We start from the raw sequence: 23,500 nt of genomic DNA on the forward strand, positions 1-23,500 counted from the left end.
GAGAATTTGTATTATCCCACTGACTGGGAAAAAGCACCAAGTCCTAAAACAGGATAAATGTATCTCAGCATTCCCTTCTTCCCACTCTAGGCTCCACAGCAACTGGGATCGTGGTGATAAATGTTGCCATGCAGGCATTCAGACAGTATCATTGCCACAATATATTTTCATACCCAGTAGTATTCAATGATAGATTGGTTTTGGCGAACAAATGTATGGAAGAAACTTCTCAACCATTGTGTAGGTGCCATTGATACTTTGATTGGTCGTTGATCTCCTATAGTTCAAGCCTATTGGGTAGATAACATCGAAGCAGGTGCTAATTTTATAGGCTTGAGCCTTGGGGAGTTGTAGTCCCAGGCGTGGGTTGGGGATGTCTTTCTCTGTGGCTTAAACAGAGGATTATTGGCGCTGCATTGGCTATCTGTCAATGAGGATGAAGCGTGTTCCTCTTGTCCTTACCAATATTGTTGTCAGAGGTTTCAGCCCCAGACTCAATTTCCTCATTGAGGTGTGACCAATGGATCTTTGTTGATGTTCTGTTTAGTAATGAGAGCTGAATGAGACGGGAAGTCGCTGTCTGCTTCGCAGTGAGACAAAAACAGTACAAGACTACGGAAACCGATCATTTCAAGAAACAATGATTTTAATATTTAGAGAATTTTGCATTTTTCAAACACCTGATACAGATTTTTCCTGCAATCTAGAGCCATAATAATTATGCTTAATTCTATGTAAAAAAAAAAGTTTGGTGTCACTTAGAAATGTCCTTGTTTTTGAAAGAAAAGCACATTTGTTGTCCATTGAAATAACATAAAATTGATCAGAAATATAGTGTAGACATTGTTAATATTGTAAATAACTATTGTAGCTGGAAACAGCTGATTTGTCATGGAATATATACGTAGGTGTACACAGGCCCATTATCAGCAACCATCACTCCTGTGTTCCAATAGCACGCTGTGTTAGCTAATCCAAGTTGATCATTTTAAAAGACTAATTGATAATTAGAAAATAATTTTGCAATTATGTTAGCACAGCTTTAAACTGTTGTGCTGATTAAAGAAGCAATAAAACTGTCCTTCTTTCGACTAGTTGAGTATCTGAAGCATCAGCATTTGTGGGTTCGATTGCAGGCTCAAAATGGCCAGAAACAAAACTTTCTTCTGAAACTCATCAGTCTATTCTTGTTCTGAGAAATGAAGGCTATTCCATGCTAGAAATTGCCAAGAAACTGAAGATCTCGTACAACGCTGTGTACTACTCTCTTCACAGAAGAGCGCAAACTGTCTCTAACCAGAATAGAAAGAGGAGTGGGAGGCCCCGGTGCACAACTGAGCAAAACTGAGCAAGAGGACAAGTACATTAGAGTGTCTAGTTTGAGAAACAGTCTTCAACCATCAGCTTCATTAAATAGTACCTGCAAAACACCAGTCTCAACATCAACAGTGAAGAGGCGACTCTGGGATGCTGGCCTTCTTGGCAGAGTTGCAAAAAAAAAGCCATATCTCAGACTGGCCAATAAAAAGAAAAGATTAAGATGGTCAAAAGAACACAGACACTGAACAGAGGAACTCTGCTTAGAAGGCCATCATCCCGGAGTCGCCTCTTCTCTGTAAATTTGTGTAAATGAGAACTTGTTCTCAACTGGCCTACCTGTTTAAATAAAGTGAAATAAAATCAAATTAAAAAACAGCGTTGTACGAGATCTTGGTTTTGGATGAGTTGGACCTCCAGATTGAAGGAAAAGCAACCAACAATAAAAAACAGAAATACCTTATTTACATAATTATTCAGACCCTTTGCTATGAGACTCGAAATTGAGCTCAGGTGCATCCTATTTCCATTGATCATCCTTGAGATGTTTCTGCAACTTGATTGGAGTCCACCTATGTTATAATCAATTGATTTGACATGATTTGGAATGACAGTGTATGTCAGGCCAAAACCAAGTCATGAGGTTAAAGGAATTGTCCATAGAGCTCCAAGACAGGATTGTGTCGAGGCACAGATCTGGGGAAGGGTACCAACAAATGTCTGCAGCATTGAAGGTCCCTAAGAACACAGTGGCCATCATTCTTAAATGGAAGATGTTTGGAACCACCAAGACTCTTCCTAGTGCTGGCTGCCCTGCCAAACTGAGCAGTCGAGGGAGAAGGGCCTTGGTCAGGGAGGTGACCAAAACGTCAAGGGGTCTGAATAAATTCCAAAGGCATTGTATCCAACTACACACTTAGCGGGTGTTCTGAGGCAGTCATTAAATAAAAATTATTTTCAAAAGCAACTTTAGTAACAATGGTTTTGGGAAACAGCTTGGAGATTTATCGATGCACCTACGAAGGTTCTAACAATTAACTTAGGTTCCAAGATGCTTTTGGGAAACCTGGCCCAGGTCAGCGGAATGGAAACAATGGACAATGCCTTTCACTTTTTATTAATGGGCGAATGAACTCCAGGACACAGGATTATAAATCGATTGCATTTCATTGTTGAGACAGCTTTCATGTCAATTGTTATCAGATGAGCTTTGCTCATAATTTATTTGAGGGTGTTATTAGTTTGCCCCTTCATTTCACACTTTGGGGCGGCAGGGTAGCCTAGTGGTTAGCGCGTTGGACTAGTAATCAGAAGGTTGCAAGTTCAAATCCCCGAGCTGACAAGGTACAAGTCTGCCCCTGAACAGGCAGTTAAGCTGTCATTGAAAATAATAATTTTTTCTTAACTGACTTGCCTAGTTAAATAAAGGTAAAATAAAAAACTCATTAGAGGCTGCTATGATCTTCCCTGGTGATTTGGCTGCTTTTAAATTAAAAAACACTCACCTTTGAGTAGTGCTGTGCAGCAGATTTGGTTGTGAAGTGTTCAATTTGCAGAAGCCTGGGCTTCAGTTGCCACCGAGTGAGGCTTCACCATTGAAGCGATTAAGACTGTGCTTTGTTCCTGGAGAAAGAGAAAATAAAGCAGTCTCGGTGTGGTTTCAGAACCAAGATCTATTTTTCTTTTCTCAAACAGAGTGATAAAAACCTATTTCTATGCCGGCTGATATCAACAGGTAAAAATGTACTTCTTGACAAGCCTTCACAAGCATTTTGTTGTTTTTAAAAACTGACAAGACCTAAAGGAATTCTAGACTTGTATTTTATGAAACAATTATGAAAAGAACATCAATAAGAATAAGTAACTATTTGAAAATAAACACTCACCCAAATTGAACTTGTGTATTTATTTGCCTTTGTTTAAACTCAATTTAATGTAACAGAGCTAAGAATTTAATTACATCTCTTCATCGAATTGGTTTCCATGACCATGCAGATCTAAAATCATTGTTGGAATTATTAGCCATTTAAATATCCCATTAATGAAGGTAACCATTAACTGTCAACATTTGACATTAGTTGTAAACAAATACATGAATAGAACACATTGTACACACCTTCCAGAAAAATGTACAAAATATCAATACCCAGGGCCAAACAAAATACCCCCCCCCCCTTCTCTATAATTATATGTGACTAAATGAATGACCTTTTATGCTTTTAAAAGCTTTTCCTGCCAGGTGAACTGGAAGTCAATTTCTCCTTAATACCAAAGTTGTTGTGTTTACAAGCAATACATTACTGTATTAATCAAGAGGTAAATTGAGGTTTAGAAACAGGCAAAGCTTAACTGCAAGGGGGAGGCACTGGTGTTGGCGACTCGATCAAGCTATTTGCATTCAGGCGCATTGCTGTACCAATTATTGATTTCCCACTTATCAGATTAGCCGAGGACCCCCGGGGTGTTGATCCTCACCCCTGTCTAACAGCATCATAGTATCCAGCTTCCAATAAGAGAAGGTTAATGAGGCTGGCTGGCGTGCTATTGAAAAGGCCAAGTGAAATTCCTACACTAAGCCTTTGGGCTTGTTGTCTCGCGCCCTTCGTTTTCCTCCTGTTACTATGGGATATGTGTAAAACATAGTGGAGCGATGTCACGTTGATGCCCTATTGCTGTGATGAAGAAAGGAATGTAGTGACAAGCAGCGGGAAACTGTGAACGAATGTGTGTTGGCATTGCCCCAGATGAAGCTGGATGGCAATAATTAGGGCATGGCGAGGGGAGAGGAAGCGAATCATGCAGGACCATTACACATCGAGGACAGGGAACATATGGGGTCCACCCTGCGTGGCTCTTTGGCGTCAGCCCGCCACGGCTGCCTTTGCCTTGGAGGCGGAGTGTGAAGGGACCGGGGAATTGGGCATGTTAAATGTGTGAAATGGGCTGAGGCCCATTGGCATGGGCTGGGAATGCACTCTCCTTTCCCTGGAACCCTGGACAGGCCCCTGAGTGGGGGTGTAGCCAGGGTGTAGTAGAGCAGTTCTACGGGAGAGTGGTCTGAAATCCTTCAAAACAGAAGAGGAGAAAGAGGAGGAGCTGCACTGTTTAAACCCCAGCTGCTCCACGGCTGGGCTGCTGGGCGGCAGCTGACTGTCCCCACTCTGTCTCAGATTTACAGCTTCGCTGTTGAACCCTTTTTTCTATGTTTCCAGTGCACTGGCCTTCCGAGGGACACTGCCGATTATTCAACTAATCTAGAACCAGGGTAAATAGGAGGCTTTAATTGTCAGGATTTTTTTTGTGATGTCCAGAACCAGATTTAACACCATCTGTAAATACACACTGTGTTCTGTCCGTTAAATAATTTTCTAACCAGCTACACACAGCTGGTTCAGGCCAATTATATAAATCCTCTGAATTAGTCATGAGTGATCCACAGTGTCAAAAGCCTTAGACAGGTTTCTTCCTATTCATACAATTAAGAACATAATGTAAAACTATAGTAGCAGTAGAGATGGTGCTATGACCAGGTCGGAAACTTGAGTAATGTTAATTTAGAATACATTTCATAGTTAAAAAAGATCTAAGTTAAGTATTTATCAAGGATTCTAAGATTCTAGGTAGGCAAGAGAGTTTGGAAATGGGCGATAATTATTTAGGTCACACGGGTCACCACATTTATGAAGGGGAAGTACAGTATAGGGGCCACCTTCCAGACCCTGGGGATGGATCCAGAAACCACCGTCAGGTAATAAATATGTGTTTGAGTTTCCGCTATCAGTGGAACAACAAGCTGTAGCAAGAAAGGATCAAGCAAATCTGCCGAGTGAACTTTTTTTCGCACATCAATCTTAAGAAAGGCATCTAGCACATCACAAATACATAAGAAATAAATATTCACTAGGAGTTGACTGAACTTCCATTGAGCCAAAGTCTGACACAATTTGCTTAAGCAGGGAAGGAGAGGAATTTCCACACTTCAGTGCATTTACTGTTTTCCAAAATATAGACGGTTCAGCAGAGTCTGAGATAGAATGTAGCTTGATTTAGCTTTCTTAATTGAGGAAGTGCATCTATTTCTCGATTGCCTAAAAGCTGCCAATCATTTACCGAATCAGTTTTTCTAGCCTTGGTCCAGGCCTGATTTCTCACCATAATGAGATCGGAAAGTTTTACAGAGAACCACGGATTAGTTATATTTTTAACTCTATGGCGTGTTTGTCTGCCAGAGATATACAATTATCTAGAGCCAATTCAGGGTCAGGCATGCAGCTTATAGAGGAAATCATATCCTGAAGGGACGACTCCTGTGGAGAATCAAAATGAAAAAAAATCCTAATTAATGAGGATCAATGTTTTTCTGTTTTGTATCTCTAATACATGCATTAGGAAAGTGACACCAAAACACCACTCAATTAAGTACTTGTGGGGGCTATTTGTTAAAATTAGAGAGAAGTTTGATGGGTTTCTTACATTAATCTGTGTAGGTTTGGAGATTAGTTTAGCGAGAAGGAGGAGACTCTACCCAAATTGGGGTCTAAATATTACGACTATTAGAAATGTGTTTTTGTCATTTCAGTTGTTCGATCCTTTGGGGTGAATAAACTTGGCTTTCATAGAGTCCGTCGACTCTATGAAAGCCAAATTTGAGTCAAATATTCTTCAAATTATCAGAGGCTGCGGTAAACCAAACCAGGTTAAAGGTTCTAAGTACTCTGAAATTGTATCAACAGCATCCGCCAGTACAGAAGGGGGTGGTAAATCCCTGCTACAAACAAACACTAAAACTTTTTGGGGATAGTGACAGTTAGAGAACATGATTGCCACTCGGCCCACCTATGGCTATTGTCTTACCATCGCCAATTCTTATTCCTTGTTTTTATATTGCAGCAAAAGGAGCATGGACATTGAGAAAGAAGCTGTTTAAAACAGGCATGATGTTTGGTACAATATTTCTGAGCTGGTGGTGGTTGGTACTGTAGTTGCTCGAGGGCCTCTCCCCTTGCATAGCCAGTGTGGAGCTGGTCAGGAGCGATTTCGCTCTTTTTACTCACCGGTTGATTGGCTTAATGGCTGCCCATATTACTATTGATCTGAATACCCCGTGACCGATAGGGCTTTTATTTTTACTCTGCCCATTTCTCCACAGTTTTAACAGCACACCTGGGGAATGAATATGTACTTTATTGCACTTATATCCGTGTGTATGGGAGTAGGTGGGCCTCAAACCTACTATTAGAAATATATGATATTCTTATTTACAATAAAGTGAAACGGTTGACCTGATATGGATGAAAATACCCTCAAATTAAAGCTGACAGTCTGCACTTTAACCTCATAGTCATTGTATAATTTTAAATTTAAAGTGCTGGAGTACAGAGCCAAAACAAACAAAAAATCTGTCACTGTCCCAATACTTTTGGAGCTCACTGTGCAGTCCAAAAGTTCAAATCATTATATTAAATCCAATTTCCATGAAAATTCCATAAAATGTATTTTAAACAATGTTCAGATCCCTGAAACTTGTTTTCCTCTGGCCATGGTTTGCTAACATTTTCATGTCAACAAAATATGTCACTTTCATAGATTTTTATGTCTCTCATGTTCATTTTGAAATTCTCTCCATATGATCCCATAGTTATTTTACCATGTGAAACTTGTGATGACATTTAACACCCCAGTATTTCAGGTAGACACTTCTAGAGGTTAAAAGGTGCCCTGGTTTACATTCATCACATTGGCTGTGTGTTGATGCTGGAGGGAGGCTGTGTTCTGTGTGTGTGCACGTTTGTGTTTGTGTGAGTTTTTGTGTTTCAAATTTAAAGTTTTATTAGTTGTATATACGGGATACACATGGTATACAGCGTCCAATGAAATGTTTACTTGCAGGTTCCTTTCACGACAATGCAACAGCAATAAGAAATAATCAAATATATGAACATGGACGTACTGTATGTGTGTGTACACTTGAGCCGGTGTGTGTGAATCTGTGAGTATATTTGTGTGCATGTGTGTGTGAGTCAGTGTGTTGGCAAGATGGGGTTGGCAAGAGTGCTGATGTAAAACGGCGGTGGCTGAGGCGAATAAGACATTTTATCAGCCTAGATTCCGGACCCAAGGTTGGGATGATTGATACTGTATCTCCTCTGTGCATAACCCATTGATGTGCTTCAGATAATTTTGGTGATGAATCGTCTGATTCCGCATGCCATCCTATGGCCCTAGCCACATTAGGAGACGCCATTTATCATTGGCGAGTTAAAAGGTTTCTGACAAAATTTGCCTAGGAAGAGGTTGTCATTATTTCAACCCTGTCATTTACTCTCCACTGACACATTTAAGTTCTCATTTGTGTCAGGGAATTCATTATGGTTTCAAGGGGAGCTGCCCTTGCTGCTAATGTGCTAATGTTCTAGTAATTATTATATATATTTTTTACCTTTCTTTAACTAGGCAAGTCAGTTGAGAACAAGTTCTTATTTACAATGACGGCCTACACTGACCAAACCCGGATGACGCTGGGCCAATTCTGCTCAAACCTATGGGAGCCCAAATCAAGGCCTGTTGTGATACAGCCTGGATTTGAATGGAAGCCAAGGGGCGACCCTTGATAAGTGTATCAGTTAGAATCAGGTAATCATCTGGGTCAAGTATTCAAGATAAATTACATAATTCCTTTCATGGAATGGTCTCCCGAGTTGGTCTACAGCGATTATGATTTCAAAGTGTCCGGAGACCATTTTTGTAATAACTCATCCTAATCGTCTAATTGTCACACTCTGGAAGAAACGTCTTTATGATTCAGGCCACATGCCTTATGCCAGAACTCTCCCAGCACTTTTTGCCCACTGTAGAATAGCCTACTGCCAAATCTGAGTCAAGCTATAAAACCACATACGCTCGGTATGTATGTGGGTGTATGTTGTTTTACATCAGAGTAGTGGATATATTGTAAGGCACACAAGCCAGAATATTGCCAGGGTGGACATTTGCCTTGCTTGATGTTCAGTTATCAAAGCAACATCCTTGAGAATATATCACCCCGATATATTCTTTGTTATTCCAGCAGCACGTCTTCTCACACCTATTCATCCCTCTTCCTGTCTGAATCTCACCCATTTTACACTACTTTTTATCTCTCTGCTCTCTTGCTTTCTCTTTCTTCTCTCCCTGCAGATTTCAATAACATTTTACAGTACAAGTACAATAGTACACTGTAGCAGTAGTTGTTCCTCAGACATTCCTCATACTTCATGGGTCTGGGTTCAAATAGTGAGTTAAAATAGTATGTGTTTTCTTTAAAATACTTTTGAGCGTTTGATTGAGCCTGCCTATAGTGCCAGAGGGGTGGGGCTTTCACTTTGAGCTGCACTCTGTCAAGTGCAGCTCAAGTATTTGAAAGAATACAAATAATATTTGAACCCAGGTCTGGTAGACAACAAATCGGTCTGTTCTAGGCAGGAAATACTCCTCCTCGTCTCAGCTCACGTCTTGGTTCTTTCTCGTCCCTGATAGGTTCTTTTATGGTGGTGAACGGCTCCGGCCGGGCGTCTGGACAGAAGGCCCACCTGCTCCTGCCTACCCTGAAGGAGAACGACACCCACTGCATCGACTTCCACTACTCTCTATCCAGCCGCGAAGGCTCCAGTCCCGGGGCACTCAATGTCTACATTAAGGTGAACGGCGGCGCCCAGGGAAACCCTGTGTGGAACGCCTCCGGCTCGGTGACCGAGGGCTGGGTCAAGACCGAGCTGGCCATCAGTACCTTCTGGCCCAACTCCTATCAGGTGAGGGGAGAGCTTCAGTGTTCACACATACATCTGTGAGGTGTTCATTAGGGGCCACAATGCATTTTTTAACATAAAGACTGTATTCTTCCATTTGCAATATTTTTTATATGTTCATGACACTGCGATCACACCAACCATAGGCATGCTCAATCCACTCAGAACCGATGTGTGGTAGGCCTATTGCTGGAAATGTGATTTCTTAATAATATTTTCGTTGAGATTGATATTGCCTGTCTTACCTGTGTGATGAGGTTCGACAACTGAGTTATTTCCTAATGTAACCCAATTAGTTTATTTGCAGCCTTCTTAGCTAGCCAATAGGGTTAAGAACTTGAATATAAATAATTTTTGACTAACAGGAATACTCATGCCCTGCCATCTATTTCTCGCCCTGAAAGTCCTCGCGTTCATTACTTCTTATTTGCCGACCTTTTTAAAACAGTTGTTCACTTCATGAACAAGATTGCATTCCCAATGGCACCTTATTCCTTATTTAGTGCACTACTTTTGACCAGGGCCCATGGCATTGGAGACACAATCCAAGTTTTAAATGCAAAGCTGAAACACTGCAATGGTAATTAGTTCTCTCTCTAGAATATGATCAGTATGCTAATTTTCATCTGCTGGAGCTTTACACGCAGAGGCAACCTTTGTGCACCGCAACTTTCATCCAATTTGACTGAAATGGCCCTCAATGAGTCTATTTCATTCTATTTTCAGTCCTCAACTCTCGCTGAAATGGGTCGCCAAAAATGACTTCAGTGGGGAGTTTAGTCACCCCGGCGACAATTATCTTGGCAAACCATCTCACTGCAAATGGCCAAGTTAAATAACCTTTGAGGGAAAATTATTTTAGGTCCCCACACACCTCTCTCTCTCTTACGCAATCCACTTTCTCTCTCCCTCTATCTCTTTCACTGTCTGACTCTCTTACGGTCTCTCTCTATCGCCCCTTCATCTCTTTCTCTTTCTCTGTGCAAATTAAATCAAATGTCAATAGATACATTTTTCAGTTAATGGAATTCAGTTCTTTTGATGTGGAAAGTAACCTTGTAGTTTTTTAATTTTGTAAGCTTTTTGAATGGTCTTCAATGGGCAAAAACATAGCGCAATGGTCTTCAGTGCAAAAACTTAATGAAAGGCCTCTGGCAGAAGTAGAATTCATATCTTATATGACCACGCTTTTCATGAATTTGAGGATATAATCATTAAGACCATTCAAAAGAGCAGGGAAATGAACAGGGAAGTATGATGTAGGAACACGTCACTTGCACAGGGTATTGCATAACTTAATTACCGTGGTGAGGCGGAAAGACTAATATTGTGAATAATTGTGAATATTTTGTTTTAGCTCTAACTAAATATTGACTTAGTCCGTAGGCTAAGGCAGGGATTTTCAAAGTTGGGTTCACAGCGAGATACTGCAGGGGGTCCACAATTAATTCATACAATTTCAAAAAATACTTACAAATATTATTTTTATGAACACCGCTAGCTACAACAGAATACCATCATGGATACCATGTTCATGTCTCTGCGTCCAGTATGAAGGAAATTAGACATAGTTTCATGAGCCAATGCTAACTAGCATTAGTGCAATGACTGGAAGTCAACAGGAACAGTTTGCATGCTAGCTGTTCCTGTTCATCTGACTCTGGGGAAGTAGATAAATGGCTTTATTGCCAAAAGCTCTAACTGTCCCTTTAATATGGAGAAAATTACAGTCATTCGAGCTAATTACAGGATTTTGTCTGTATAGAAAATTCTGTGGTAGTTTTCAAGATGGAAAAACTGTTTCAGTTTTTTTCAAAGCCAGATAGAAAGCATAAAAAAAAGATATGGAACTACAGTATATACAGTGCATAGAGTTGCAGAAAACTGCCAAGTTGTCTCTCAGCTCCATGCCAAACTGTGTAGAATTATTACGTTTACAACAGAAACATGTTCTCTCCGCCGCCAAGATACCTTTCTACACTTCCTCTTCCAATGAACTGTGGGGAGGTCAAAATAATGAAACTGTCTACCAAATCTATTCATTTTGATTAAGTATACCATTATCATTCACCTGATGCTAAGACAAGATGCAACTTATTTTTTGCTAACAAAATATGATGGGGGTCCCTGTGTCGCCGGTTTGCCTGGGAAAGAAGAGTTTGAAAACCCCTAGGCTAAAGCACACATTAGGTGTGACGGTAAATCAAATAACTTTTTCTACTTTTCATATTTCATGACACTGCTTGAAAGAGTTGACCGTTTGTTCTTAGCTGTTTTAATGAACAGTCTTAAAATGGAGTTCGTTGACTTTAATTGATTGCTTGTTAAATATTGGGCTTGGGTATCTCCTTAAGAATCTGACTGTGTGGTCTTAAAGGGACAGCTAAGACCCCACTCTATGTTTAATTAGACAAGTAGGTCTGGCACAAAAGATAAGTGGCACATTTTACACAAATTAATGTTTCCTTTTTGTTTTGCGCTCCCCTGCCCAAGTTATTTGAAGAACGATGGGCCATTTAAAAAATTCTGTCTTAGCGTTTTAATGAGGATGTATTTCAACAAAGCACTACATAAAAGTGATACGCAAACACACTGTGTGTGACATTGGAATTTCTCTCTGCATTTCACACACGTTTTCTATTCCAGAAAATTGCCATCCAAGAAATCAAAAACCTCACTTGTCCTTTGTTCAAAGCCTTTCCTCCCTCTAAAGCAGTTGGGGTGGTTGAGAATTCACACCATGTATCACTCCAATTCACACAGTGTGGCACTATGCTCTCAAAACGTTTTGTTTCTGTCACAAAAGAACCGGGCAAAAAATGCAATCATGTCATGCATTTATTTATAGCATTTATAAAATGGTCAGATATATATATGTTTAATACAGACTAGTTCGAAAATAAGTAAAAATGTACAAATTATCCAACGGATGATGATTATTTTCAGGTGAAAAACGATTTTAATTTGGTCCATGGCTCAGGCGGCCAAGTGGATGAAAGGCTGTTTGGCTCAGCTCAGTTGTGAACGTGAAGAGGAAGAACTTTACAGCTGTTTCTGAATAATATACAATTCCGTGCTTGTGGGTGGTAACATTCATATAAAACCCAGCCCTGAAAAGAAGCGTAGGATTTCTCACTTCATGGCCAAATATACAGTGGGGCAAAAAAGTATTGAGTCAGCCACCAATTGTGCAAGTTCTCCCACTTAAAAAGATGAGAGAGGCCTGTAATTTTCATCATAGGTACACTTCAACTATGACAGACAAAATGATGAAAAAAAATCCAGAAAATCATCACATTGTAGGATTTTTTATGAATTTATTTGCAAATTATGGTGGAAAATAAGTATTTGGTCAATAACAAAAGTTTATCTCAAAACTTTGTTATATACCCTTTGTTGGCAATGACAGAGGTCAAATGTTTTATGTAAGTCTTCACAAGGTTTTCACACACTGTTGCTGGTATTTTGGCCCATTCCTCCATGCAGATCTCCTCTAGAGCAGTCTAGAGCAGTCACAGAACCACTGAATTCTAATTTCAAAGCTGTGGCAAGTTTAGCGTAGTCATTTAGCACATGTTGCTATTGTAGACGAATGAACCTTGTCACGTGTCTATTCAACGTTCGCTTCAACAGGTAAACCCTGTCAGAACCCGTAGCGTTCGGGAAGCCATCCAACGCGTCCTCTATGTCAGCTAAGAACGTCTCAGTATCGTTTGGCTGACCTGGAACGGGGTCCAAGGTGGGGAAATTCTTCACGAGTTTGTCAAGGTATTCTGCGTCAAGCGGGCAGAGAGGGTTGGCTTCATCCTGTGAGGAAAGTGGGGCCAAAAGGCCAAGAGGAGAAGCCAAGCTTTGGCTTTGTTGGCCAAGAGGCGCCATATTACAGAGTGCCGAATGTCCGAGAGGAGAAGACTGAGGGACACATGATGGAGGCAATGTCTGAAACCTATTGTCTTCACTCCTTTCAGTACAGGGCTCCGGTTGCTTGGATGGGTAGTCATTCTGAAGAGTATGACCATTCTGGATTTCCTCCAGATGGTACCTAAGGGTGGTATTCTGCTGCATTGCAGAGTCCACTTGAGCGCTTAGAGTACTGATTTTGGACACGTGAGTGTCGCACTTGCTCCTTTCGGTCTCAAACTTATCGGTCATGGTTTGCAGATAGAGGTCTTGAGTACGGAGCGAGAGATTCAGTGATGAGATTTCTTCCGGCTTGCTTAGAAATCATCACCCGAGTTCTCTCATCATTCATTTGGTGAGCGACTTCAATGAGTTCTGCTGATTTGTCATCCAACTCAGTCATTGCGTTCATCAATTTATTGTCTTTGGTCTGCAGAATTTTGAGTAGAACCGTGTTACTTTGAGTAACGTTCAACAAAACTGCCTGCATGTTATCAAATTGCACGCTCCTATTTGTAGATAACTCAACAGATTGATCTAGTTTGGAGTGGACTACATCATATTTAGTTTTGGCTAAATCGAGTTGTTCCTGGAGACAACGGTTTTGTTGAAGAGTTCATCGTCATAAGTATTAACAATTAGTTTTAATTGTTAAGATTTCAAACGCAGTTCCTCGACTAGCAGAATGTTTTCATTTCCTGCTTTTGTCAATAGTTGCTCTGTTCTCTCCACCTGTCCCCTCATGTTAGCCATGTCTGGCACGTGCTTCAGCTGTGCACTGTGGTTTTGGACCGATGCCACATTTTTATGGCGATACATCAGTGCAAAAGTGGGGAGAACCGTCACAAAGCCTGTGTTTGATGGTTGATTTTGGAGAGTTCGCAATTTCTGCTGTTTTTTCGCTAATGGCATAATTAGGGTTGATATCGCTGCTGAGGTCAGAGATCAATCCTTTTATGGGTGGAGGTTCACTAATTAGCGGAGGAGTGGTGACCACCTCCTTTGATAGCTTGCACATTATTAGAACAATTTAGAGGAAAAATGTTCCTATTCTTTTCAAAGTTTGGGTTTGGAATTCATTGGAAGCTGCAAAGACAAGTTTAATCTATTTATAGATTTTGACGAACCATTAGGACCGTACCAGTATGGTGGAAGTTGGACGTGAATGAATTTGCAAAAGCAAATTGAATTAATTAATCAATGCCAATGATTAATCCAACCTGGGTAGGCTATCTGGGTATTAAACTTTAATTAACCTGAGAAGTTCCTTCATCTAGGTTAATATGAGAAGTTTAAAAGTGTCTCATTTGATTGGAAGAACATTAAGGTATGTTCAACAATTTAACTTATTAAATTGAATGAGACGATAATCCATACAATCTCCATTGATTGGATTTCATAAGTGTAAACAGTATATCAAATGTTGGAAACATTCAACACTGGTGCACTTCTCCCTAAGGCCAAAACCACATGGGATTCGCGCTGGGGCTGTCAGTACTGGATTACTGAATGGTTTTGCAAAAACCAAATGTTACTGATTTATCAATTTAATTATAAATCAGACCTGTATAGGCTATTTGGGAATTAAACTTTAATTAACCTGAGAAGTCACTTCATCTAGGTTAGTTTGGAAAAAGTTTACATGGTCTTATTTAGAAATCTCATCAATTTGGATATTATTTAAAATATCTATTTCAGAATGTAAATTGCCAGATTTACACTTATTAGTTCAATTGGGTAAGACATTGATATCCGTCTGGATATCATAAGTAATGACTTGAGTGTGACCTGAATAATTCTTCATGAACTAATATATTAGGGCACACGCCAGCGGTCAATGATTTCACACGCTGAAATCAAACGGAACGGGACTTCCGTTCCGCAAGGCGGAGCAATTTCAACAAGGAACGAAAAATTGCTATTTTCCCTTGTTAGCAAGCGAAACCCTCCTTTGTGCCTGAAAATGCAGCACATAGGATTCCCTTGGCAAGGGAAAGGTTTTACTTATAACGTATTATGTTCAAACCCTTTTCAGCGTTTTTTGACGATGTTTTAACCGGAACACACGGCAACAACGAAATGTGCCTTGGTCTACTCGCGAGAGAGACAGAGATATATAACGCTGGTCAAGCTTATCTCCTGAATTTCAATCGGCTGGCCCTTTGTCCTCGCTCGAGAAATTAATAATGACCGAGCCTACCCGCGTCTGAAACGTGCCAGGCAGAAATAGCCCTGCGTTTGGTCAAACGCTCTATTTCTCAGATTTCTATAATTAGCTTTATCATCCCTCATACAGAAATGTATTCGCTTACGTTACCCACTGACTACGTCAGCGAACAATACGGAGGCGGGGGAATCTTCAGCACACACACACACACACAATAATGCTTGTCTACCACTCCAAAAATGTATACAATAACTTGGTATATTATGTAATTTGTTTTTCAATTTTATACAGGCTGAATCAAAATGAAAGCCTCATTATATTTTAGATTCCTATCAGGGGACTCCAATTATGTTGTGTCTTTGGCTATGCCAGATTAAGTGATTTGACATGTTATTCTATAAAATAATTTCTCCATAATTAATATCACCTGATTGAGCTAATCATGTAAATGTAATTAACTAGAGAGTCGGGCACCACAAAATAATATTTATAGAGCTGTTATCTTCCGAATAAACTCTTAAAGAGTAATATTTTACATCAATAGCAGTCAATATCAATCGTCACCTTAATTCAGTCTCATCTGAAAGTTGTAAATTATTTTATCTGCACGAACCCTGGCTAACAAGTTGAATCAGCAATACAAAATTGGGTTTAATTATTTATTTACTAAATACCTAACTAATCACACAGAATTGCACATACACACAATTAATCATAACTTGATTACAAATTACGTCATAAAGGAAAACGTCCCTGGCGGGCGGAACAAATATGACAGCTTTTTACACAAAAGAAAAGGGCTGGGTTGAGTGAAAGAGCGGGAAGACTGAGGAACAAAGGGAAGAAGCTGTGCTATCGTAAATACAGTACCTTATGCATTCTAAATTACCGCCCATTTTGAAAAGGAAAATGCAATAAATATTTACTCTGAGCTGCGCTTCAGTAGGTTGGTGGTAGATGGAATGCTGTGTTGCCAAACCGAGTCCTTTGTCCTTTGAAGAATGTCTCTGGTGGTCAATTGGATACGTTGTAGTAATGTCGTTGTGTGGTAGACGGGATACTCTGTCTGTTCCTTCCTAACCTCACAAATAATTTCATATTCAAACATTTAAATTGAACAACAATTCCATGTGAATCCGATAACTCTGATGTGTAGACTTTCCACTGTAGAGTTTATGTCATTCATTGATGAGAATGTCTCAGATGACAACCAAGCTGACATCCTATTCATTAAGTACCACCGTTACCAGAATATAGTTCATTTCCCCCCACCTTCTGATGTTCCCCGAATTTCTATGTTAAAACCTCTTATGGATAGGGGAGACGCTAGCGTCTCAACTGGCCAATTTCCAGGGGAAATGCAGAGCGCCAGATTCAAATAAAATGCTATAAAATTCAAACTTTCATTAAATCACACATGTAAGATACTCAATTAACCTCTTGCGTCGAGCAATCCCGTATCCGGGAGCGTAATCATAGCCTCAAGCTCATTACCATAACGCAACGTTTCCTATTCAGGAAAATCGCAAATGAAATGAAATAAATATATTCAAACACAAGCTTAGCCTTTTGTTAACAACACTGTCTTCTCAGATTTTCAAATATGCTTTTCAACCAAAGCTACACAAGCATTTGTGTAAGAGTATTGATAGCCTAGCATAGCATTAAGCCTAGCATTCAGCAGGCAACATTTTCACAAAAACAAGAAAAGCATTCAAATAAAATAATTTACCTTTGAAGAACTTCGGATGTTTTCAATGACGAGACTCTTAGTTAGATAGCAAATGTTTATTTTTTCCAAAAGGTTTATTTGTGTAGACGAAATAGCTCCGTTTTGTTCATCACGTTTGGCTAAGAAAAACACCGGAAAATGCAGTCACTTACAACGCCAAACTTTTTTCCAAATTAGCTCCATAATATCGACAGAAACATGGCAAACGTTGTTTAGAATCAATCCTCAAGGTGCTTTTCACATATCTATTCGATAATCTATCAGTGGTGGCAGTTGCCTTCTCATCACAAGAAAACGGAAAAATACTGCAGCTGGAGATTACGCAATACTTGCGACGGAGGACACCAAGCGACCACCTGGTAGATGTAGTCTCTTATGGTCAATCTTCCAATGATATGCCTACAAATACGTCACAATGCTGCAGACACCTTGGGGAAAACGTGGAAAACGTAGGCTGACTCCTAGCTCCTTCATAGCCATATAAGGAGTCATTGCCATGAGGCGGTTTCAAAAAATGCGGCACTTCCTGATTGGATTTTTACCTGGGTTTTTTCTGTAACATCAGTTCTGTGGCACTCACAGACAATATCTTTGCAGTTTTGGAAACGTCAGTGTTTTCTTTCCAAAGCTGTCAATTATATGCATAGTCGAGCATCTTTGTGACAAAATATCTTGTTTAAAACGGGAACGTTTTTCATCGAAAAATTAAAATAGCGCCCCCTATATCCAAGAAGTTAAAGCTACACTTGTTGTGAATACAGCCAACATGTCAGATTTTAAAAATGATTTTTGGCGAAAGCATAAGAAGCTATTATCTGATAGCCTGCACTTAAAGCCTGCACTGATACTGCACACTGATAGCCTGCACTTGACAACTTAAAGCCAGAGAATGCTGATAGGAGCAGACACAGAACTGAAAATTTAATGTCAGAGACTGCAGAAAGACGGGACTGAATACCTAATGTCAGAGAACACTGAGAAGGAGAAGAGAATGTGCTGAACACTTTTCTTGAAGGAAGAGAAGGCAGAATTTAGGTGAGTACAGTGCCTTGCGAAAGTATTCGGCCCCCTTGAACTTTGACCTTTTGCCACATTTCAGGCTTCAAACATAAAGATATAAAACTGTATTTTTTTGTGAAGAATCAACAACAAGTGGGACACAATCATGAAGTGGAACAACATTTATTGGATATTTCAAACTTTTTTAACATATCAAAAACTGAAAAATTGGGCGTGCAAAATTATTCAGCCCCTTTAAGTTAATACTTTGTAGCGCCACCTTTTGCTGCGATTACAGCTGTAAGTCGCTTGGGGTATGTCTCTATCAGTTTTGCACATCGAGAGACTGAAATTTTTTCCCATTCCTCCTTGCAAAACAGCTCGAGCTCAGTGAGGTTGGATGGAGAGCATTTGTGAACAGCAGTTTTCAGTTCTTTCCACAGATTCTCGATTGGATTCAGGTCTGGACTTTGACTTGGCCATTCTAACACCTGGATATGTTTATTTTTGAACCATTCCATTGTAGATTTTGCTTTATGTTTTGGATCATTGTCTTGTTGGAAGACAAATCTCCGTCCCAGTCTCAGGTCTTTTGCAGACTCCATCAGGTTTTCTTCCAGAATGGTCCTGTATTTGGCTCCATCCATCTTCCCATCAATTTTAACCATCTTCCCTGTCCCTGCTGAAGAAAAGCAGGCCCAAACCATTATGCTGCCACCACCATGTTTGACAGTGGAGATGGTGTGTTCAGGGTGATGAGCTGTGTTGCTTTTACGCCAAACTTGCATTGTTGCCAAAAAGTTACATTTTGGTGTCATCTGACCAGAGCACCTTCTTCCACATGTTTGGTGTGTCTCCCAGGTGGCTTGTGGCAAACTTTAAACAACACTTTTTATGGATATCTTTAAGAAATGGCTTTCTTCTTGCCACTCTTCCATAAAAGCCAGATTTGTGCAATATACGACTGATTGTTGTCCTATGGACAGAGTCTCCCACCTCAGCTGTAGATCTCTGCAGTTCATCCAGAGTGATCATGGGCCTCTTGGCTGCATCTCTGATCAGTCTTCTCCTTGTATGAGCTGAAAGTTTAGAGGGACGGCCAGGTCTTGGTAGATTTGCAGTGGTCTGATACTCCTTCCATTTCAATATTATCTTGCACAGTGCTCCTTGGGATGTTTAAAGCTTGGGAAATCTTTTTGTATCCAAATCCGGCTTTAAACTTCTTCACAACAGTATCTCGGACCTGCCTGGTGTGTTCCTTGTTCTTCATGATGCTCTCTGCGCTTTTAACGAACCTCTGAGACTATCACAGTGCAGGTGCATTTATACGGAGACTTGATTACACACAGGTGGATTGTATTTATCATCATTAGTCATTTAGGTCAACATTGGATCATTTGATCGATCCTCACTGAACTTCTGGAGAGAGTTTGCTGCACTGAAAGTAAAGGGGCTGAATAATTTTGCACGCCCAATTTTTCAGTTTTTGATTTGTTAAAAAAGTTTGAAATATCCAATAAATGTCGTTCCACTTCATGATTGTGTCCCACTTGTTGTTGATTCTTCACAAAAAAATACAGTTTTATATATTTATGTTTGAAGCCTGAAATGTGGCAAAAGGTCGCAAAGTTCAAGGGGGCCGAATACTTTCGCAAGGCACTGTAAGTGAACAGCCTTCGTTGGAAATGTAGGGCCATACCTACTGCCATGGTGGACAAGTCATTTGGAAAATTATGACACCTTGAGTGAGAGCTTTAAACATCCCAAGGAGCACTGTGCAAGATAATATTGAAATGGAAGGAGTATCAGACCACTGCAAATCTACCAAGACCTGGCCGTCCCTCTAAACTTTCAGCTCATACAAGGAGACGACTGATCAGAGATGCAGCCAAGAGGCCCATGATCACTCTGGATGAACTGCAGAGATCTACAGCTGAGGTGGGAGACTCTGTCCATAGGACAACAATCAGTCTTACTGTGTGGCACAATCTTCCCCACGGTCACAGGAGCACGGCACTTGTCACAGGGCCAATGACCCCTCTGCACCCAGTGGTCTCCTTGGTCCAAAACTGCTTTTCTCCAGCAGACAGCCTGGCAGAGGCAACAAGGCCAGACTGACAGAGAAAGAGGTGGAGGTATCCAGTCAGTTTGACAAAGGCTGTGGCATAGGCTGAGGCAGCCAGGCCAGACCAATGACAGCTGGACAGGTGTAGGAGAGGGAGGAGAGTAAGGGGTTTGATAGAAAATGCAGCAGGCTGAGTGACTGAGTAAATTACATCTGTAAAAGTCTGGTCATTTAGTTGTGAAGTTAGACATGCTCAGCATGTGAGAGAGTCATTATCAGAGGTTTGACTGAGTTGGAAACTCAGCAAAAAAAAAGAAACGTCCCTTTTTCAGGACCCTGTCTTTCAAAGATAATTCGTAAAAATCCAAATAACCACAGATCATCATTGTAAAGGCGTTAAGCACTGTTTCCCATGCTTGTTCAATGAACCATAAACAATTAACCTTGTGTGACTAGGGGGCAGTATTTTCAGTTTTGGAAAAATAACGTTCCTGTAGTAAACAGGATATTTTGTCAGGACAAGATGCTAGAATATGCATATAATTAACAGCTTAGGATAGAAAACACTCTAAAGTCTCCCAAACTGTAAAGATATTGTCTGTGAGTATAACAGAACTGATATTGCAGGCGAAAGCCTGAGAAAGATCCAATCCGGAAGTGACTCATCTTTTGAAAGCTCTGCGTTCCAATGCGTCCCTATTGAGCAGTGAATGGGCTATCAACCAGATTACTTTTTCTCCGTATTCCCCAAGGTGTCTACAGCATTGTGACGTAGTTTTACGCATTTATGTTGAAGAATACCCGTAAGCAGCTACATTGCGCAACTGGTCACCTGATGGCTCCCAGAGTGATTCTCTACTGAAAAACCATTGTCCCGGTCGATACATTATCCAATAGATATTTGAAAAACACCTTGAGGATTGATTATAAACAACGTTTGCCATGTTTCTGTCGATATTATGGAGCTAATTTGGAATATTTTTCGACGTTTTTGTGACTGCAATTTCCGGGCAATTTCTCAGCCAAACGTGAAGAACAAACGGAGCTATTTCGCCTACAAAAATAATATTTTTGGAAAAAAGGAACATTGACTATGTAACGGCTTTCCTCCTGGGAAGGAGAGGCGGACCAAAATGCAGCGTGGTTATAGTTCATGTTTTTAATATAGGAAAACTCAACATGAACATAATACAAAACAGTAACCGTGGCAAAACCGAAACAGCCCTATCTGGTGCAACAAACACAAAGACAGGAAACAACCACCCACAAAACCCAACACAAAACAGGCTACCTAAATATGGTTCCCAATCAGAGACAATGACTAACACCTGCCTCTGATTGAGAACTATATCAGGCCCAAACACAGAAACAGACAAAGTAGACATCCAACATAGAATGCCCACTCAGATCACACCCAGACCAAACAAAACATAGAAACATACAAAGCAAACTATGATCAGGGTGTGAAAGTCTATCTAACTGGGAGTCTCGTGAGTGAAAACATCCGAAGCTCATCAAAGGTAAACGATTTAATTTGATTGCTTTTCTGATTTCCGTGACCAAGTTACCTGCTGCTAGCTGGACAAAATGCTATGCTAGGCTATCGATAAACTTACACAAATGCTTGTCTAGCTTTGGCTGTAAAGCATATTTTGAAAATCTGATATGACAGGGTGACAAAAGGCTAAGCTGTGTCTCAATATATTTCACTTGTGATTTTCATGAATAGGAATATTTTCTAGGGAAATTTATGTCCTTTGCGTTATGCTAATTAGTGTCAGTCGATGATTACGCTCCCGGACCCGGGATTAGGAGTTACTAGAGGTTAATAAACATGCACCTGTGGTACGGTAGTTAAGACACTAACAGTTTACAGACGGTAGGCATTTAAGGTCACAGTTATGAAAACTTAGGACACTAAAGAGGCCTTTGTACTAACTCGGAAAAACAAAAAAATAAAGATGCCCTGGGTTCCTGCTCTTCTGCGTGAACATGCCTTAGGGATGCTGCAAGGATGCATGAGGACTGCAGATGTGGCCAGGGCAATAAATTGCAATGTCCGTACTGTGAGGTGCCTAAGACAGCGCTACAAAACGGACAGCTGATCATCCTCGCAGTGACAGACCACGTGTAACTACACCTGCACAGGATTGGTACATCCGAACAGCACACTTATGGGACAGGTACAGGATGTCAACAACAACTGCCCGAGTTACACCAGGAACGCACAATCCCGCCATCAGTGCTCAGACTGTCCGCAATAGTATGAGAGAGGCTGGACTGAGGGCTTGTAGGCCTGTTGGAAGGCAGACATCACTGGCAACAATGTCACCTATGGGCACAAACCCACTGTCGCTGGACCAGACAGGACTGGCAAAAAGTGCCAGGGGTGATCGTCGGATTCGCGTTTATCATGGAAGGAATGAGCGTTACACCGAGGCCTGTACTCTGGAGCGGGATCGATTTGAAGGTGGAGGGTCCGTCATGGTCTGGGGCATTGTGTCACGTCATCGGACTGAGCTTGTTGTCATTGCAGTCAATCTCAACGCTGTGCGTTACAGGGAAGACATCCTCCTCCCTCATGTGGTACCTTTCTTGCAGGCTCATCCTGACATGACCCTCCAGCATGACAATGCCACCAGCCATACTGCTCGTTCTGTGCGTGATTTCCTGCAAGACAGGAATGTCAGTGTTCTGCCATGGCCAGCGAAGAGACCGTATCTCAATCCCATTGAGCACGTCTGGGACCTGTTGAATCGGACGGTGAGGGCTAGGGCCATTCCCCCCAGAACTGTCCGGGAACTTGCAGGTGCCTTGGTGGAAGAGTGGGGTAACATCTCACAGCAATAACTGGAAAATCTGCTGCAGTCCATGAGGAGGAGATGCGCTGCAGTACTTAATGCAGCTGGTGGCCACACCAGATACTGACTGTTAATTTTGATTTTGACCTTCCCCCCTTGTCAATTTCTGTGGAACTTGTTCAGTTTATGTCTCAGTTGTTGAATCTTGTTGTGTTCATACAAATATTTACACATGGTAAGTTTGCTGAAATTAAATGCAGTTGACAGTGTTGGGACATTTCCTTTTTTTGCTGAGTTTAGTTTGACTCTCAGGTGTAATGTAGTTATCAGTCAGCTTTGGATGAACAGCTGGAGGCAAATTTGTGTGTATGATAGCGCTGAAAAGAAATGGCCGTAGCCTACCCTTCCCAAGAATCCATCGAACATATCACATCTGTATCATACACGCAACAGATCAGTGTACTGTCCACACGGTCTGTTGTTTTTGTTCAATACATTTTTAATCATGTTGATAACCACAACATATTTAACCACTGGAAATTCTGACAGCTAAGGATTCCGTGACACGGTTAGCTTTTTCAGCAGGGACCGCATGTTTGTGTCCCGGATTCCTGCAAAAAAAAATAATAGTTAGCGGTTAGCCATCATGCTAACAGAGGAAGATGCCGCTAGCAATGATAGAGTCAAAATACTAGTGGTATTTGTGTCTGTGTCTCAAATGCTGGAGGTGCAAGA

General features: G+C 40.8%; 1 protein-coding gene across 1 annotated transcript in view; it reads left to right on the top strand.

Moving 5' to 3' along the window:
* The window catches only part of LOC139413194 (receptor-type tyrosine-protein phosphatase T-like), a 497,128-nt gene that overhangs the window by 136,705 nt on the left and 336,923 nt on the right, over window positions 1–23,500 (top strand). Inside the window, exon 3 of the mRNA XM_071160294.1 lies at window positions 8,833–9,104. Coding sequence (XP_071016395.1) covers window positions 8,833–9,104 — 272 coding nt within the window. The remainder of the gene's footprint in view (window positions 1–8,832; window positions 9,105–23,500) is intronic.

Source organism: Oncorhynchus clarkii, chromosome 7, assembly GCF_045791955.1.
Source record: "Oncorhynchus clarkii lewisi isolate Uvic-CL-2024 chromosome 7, UVic_Ocla_1.0, whole genome shotgun sequence".
Classification (NCBI taxonomy): Eukaryota; Metazoa; Chordata; class Actinopteri; order Salmoniformes; family Salmonidae; genus Oncorhynchus; species Oncorhynchus clarkii.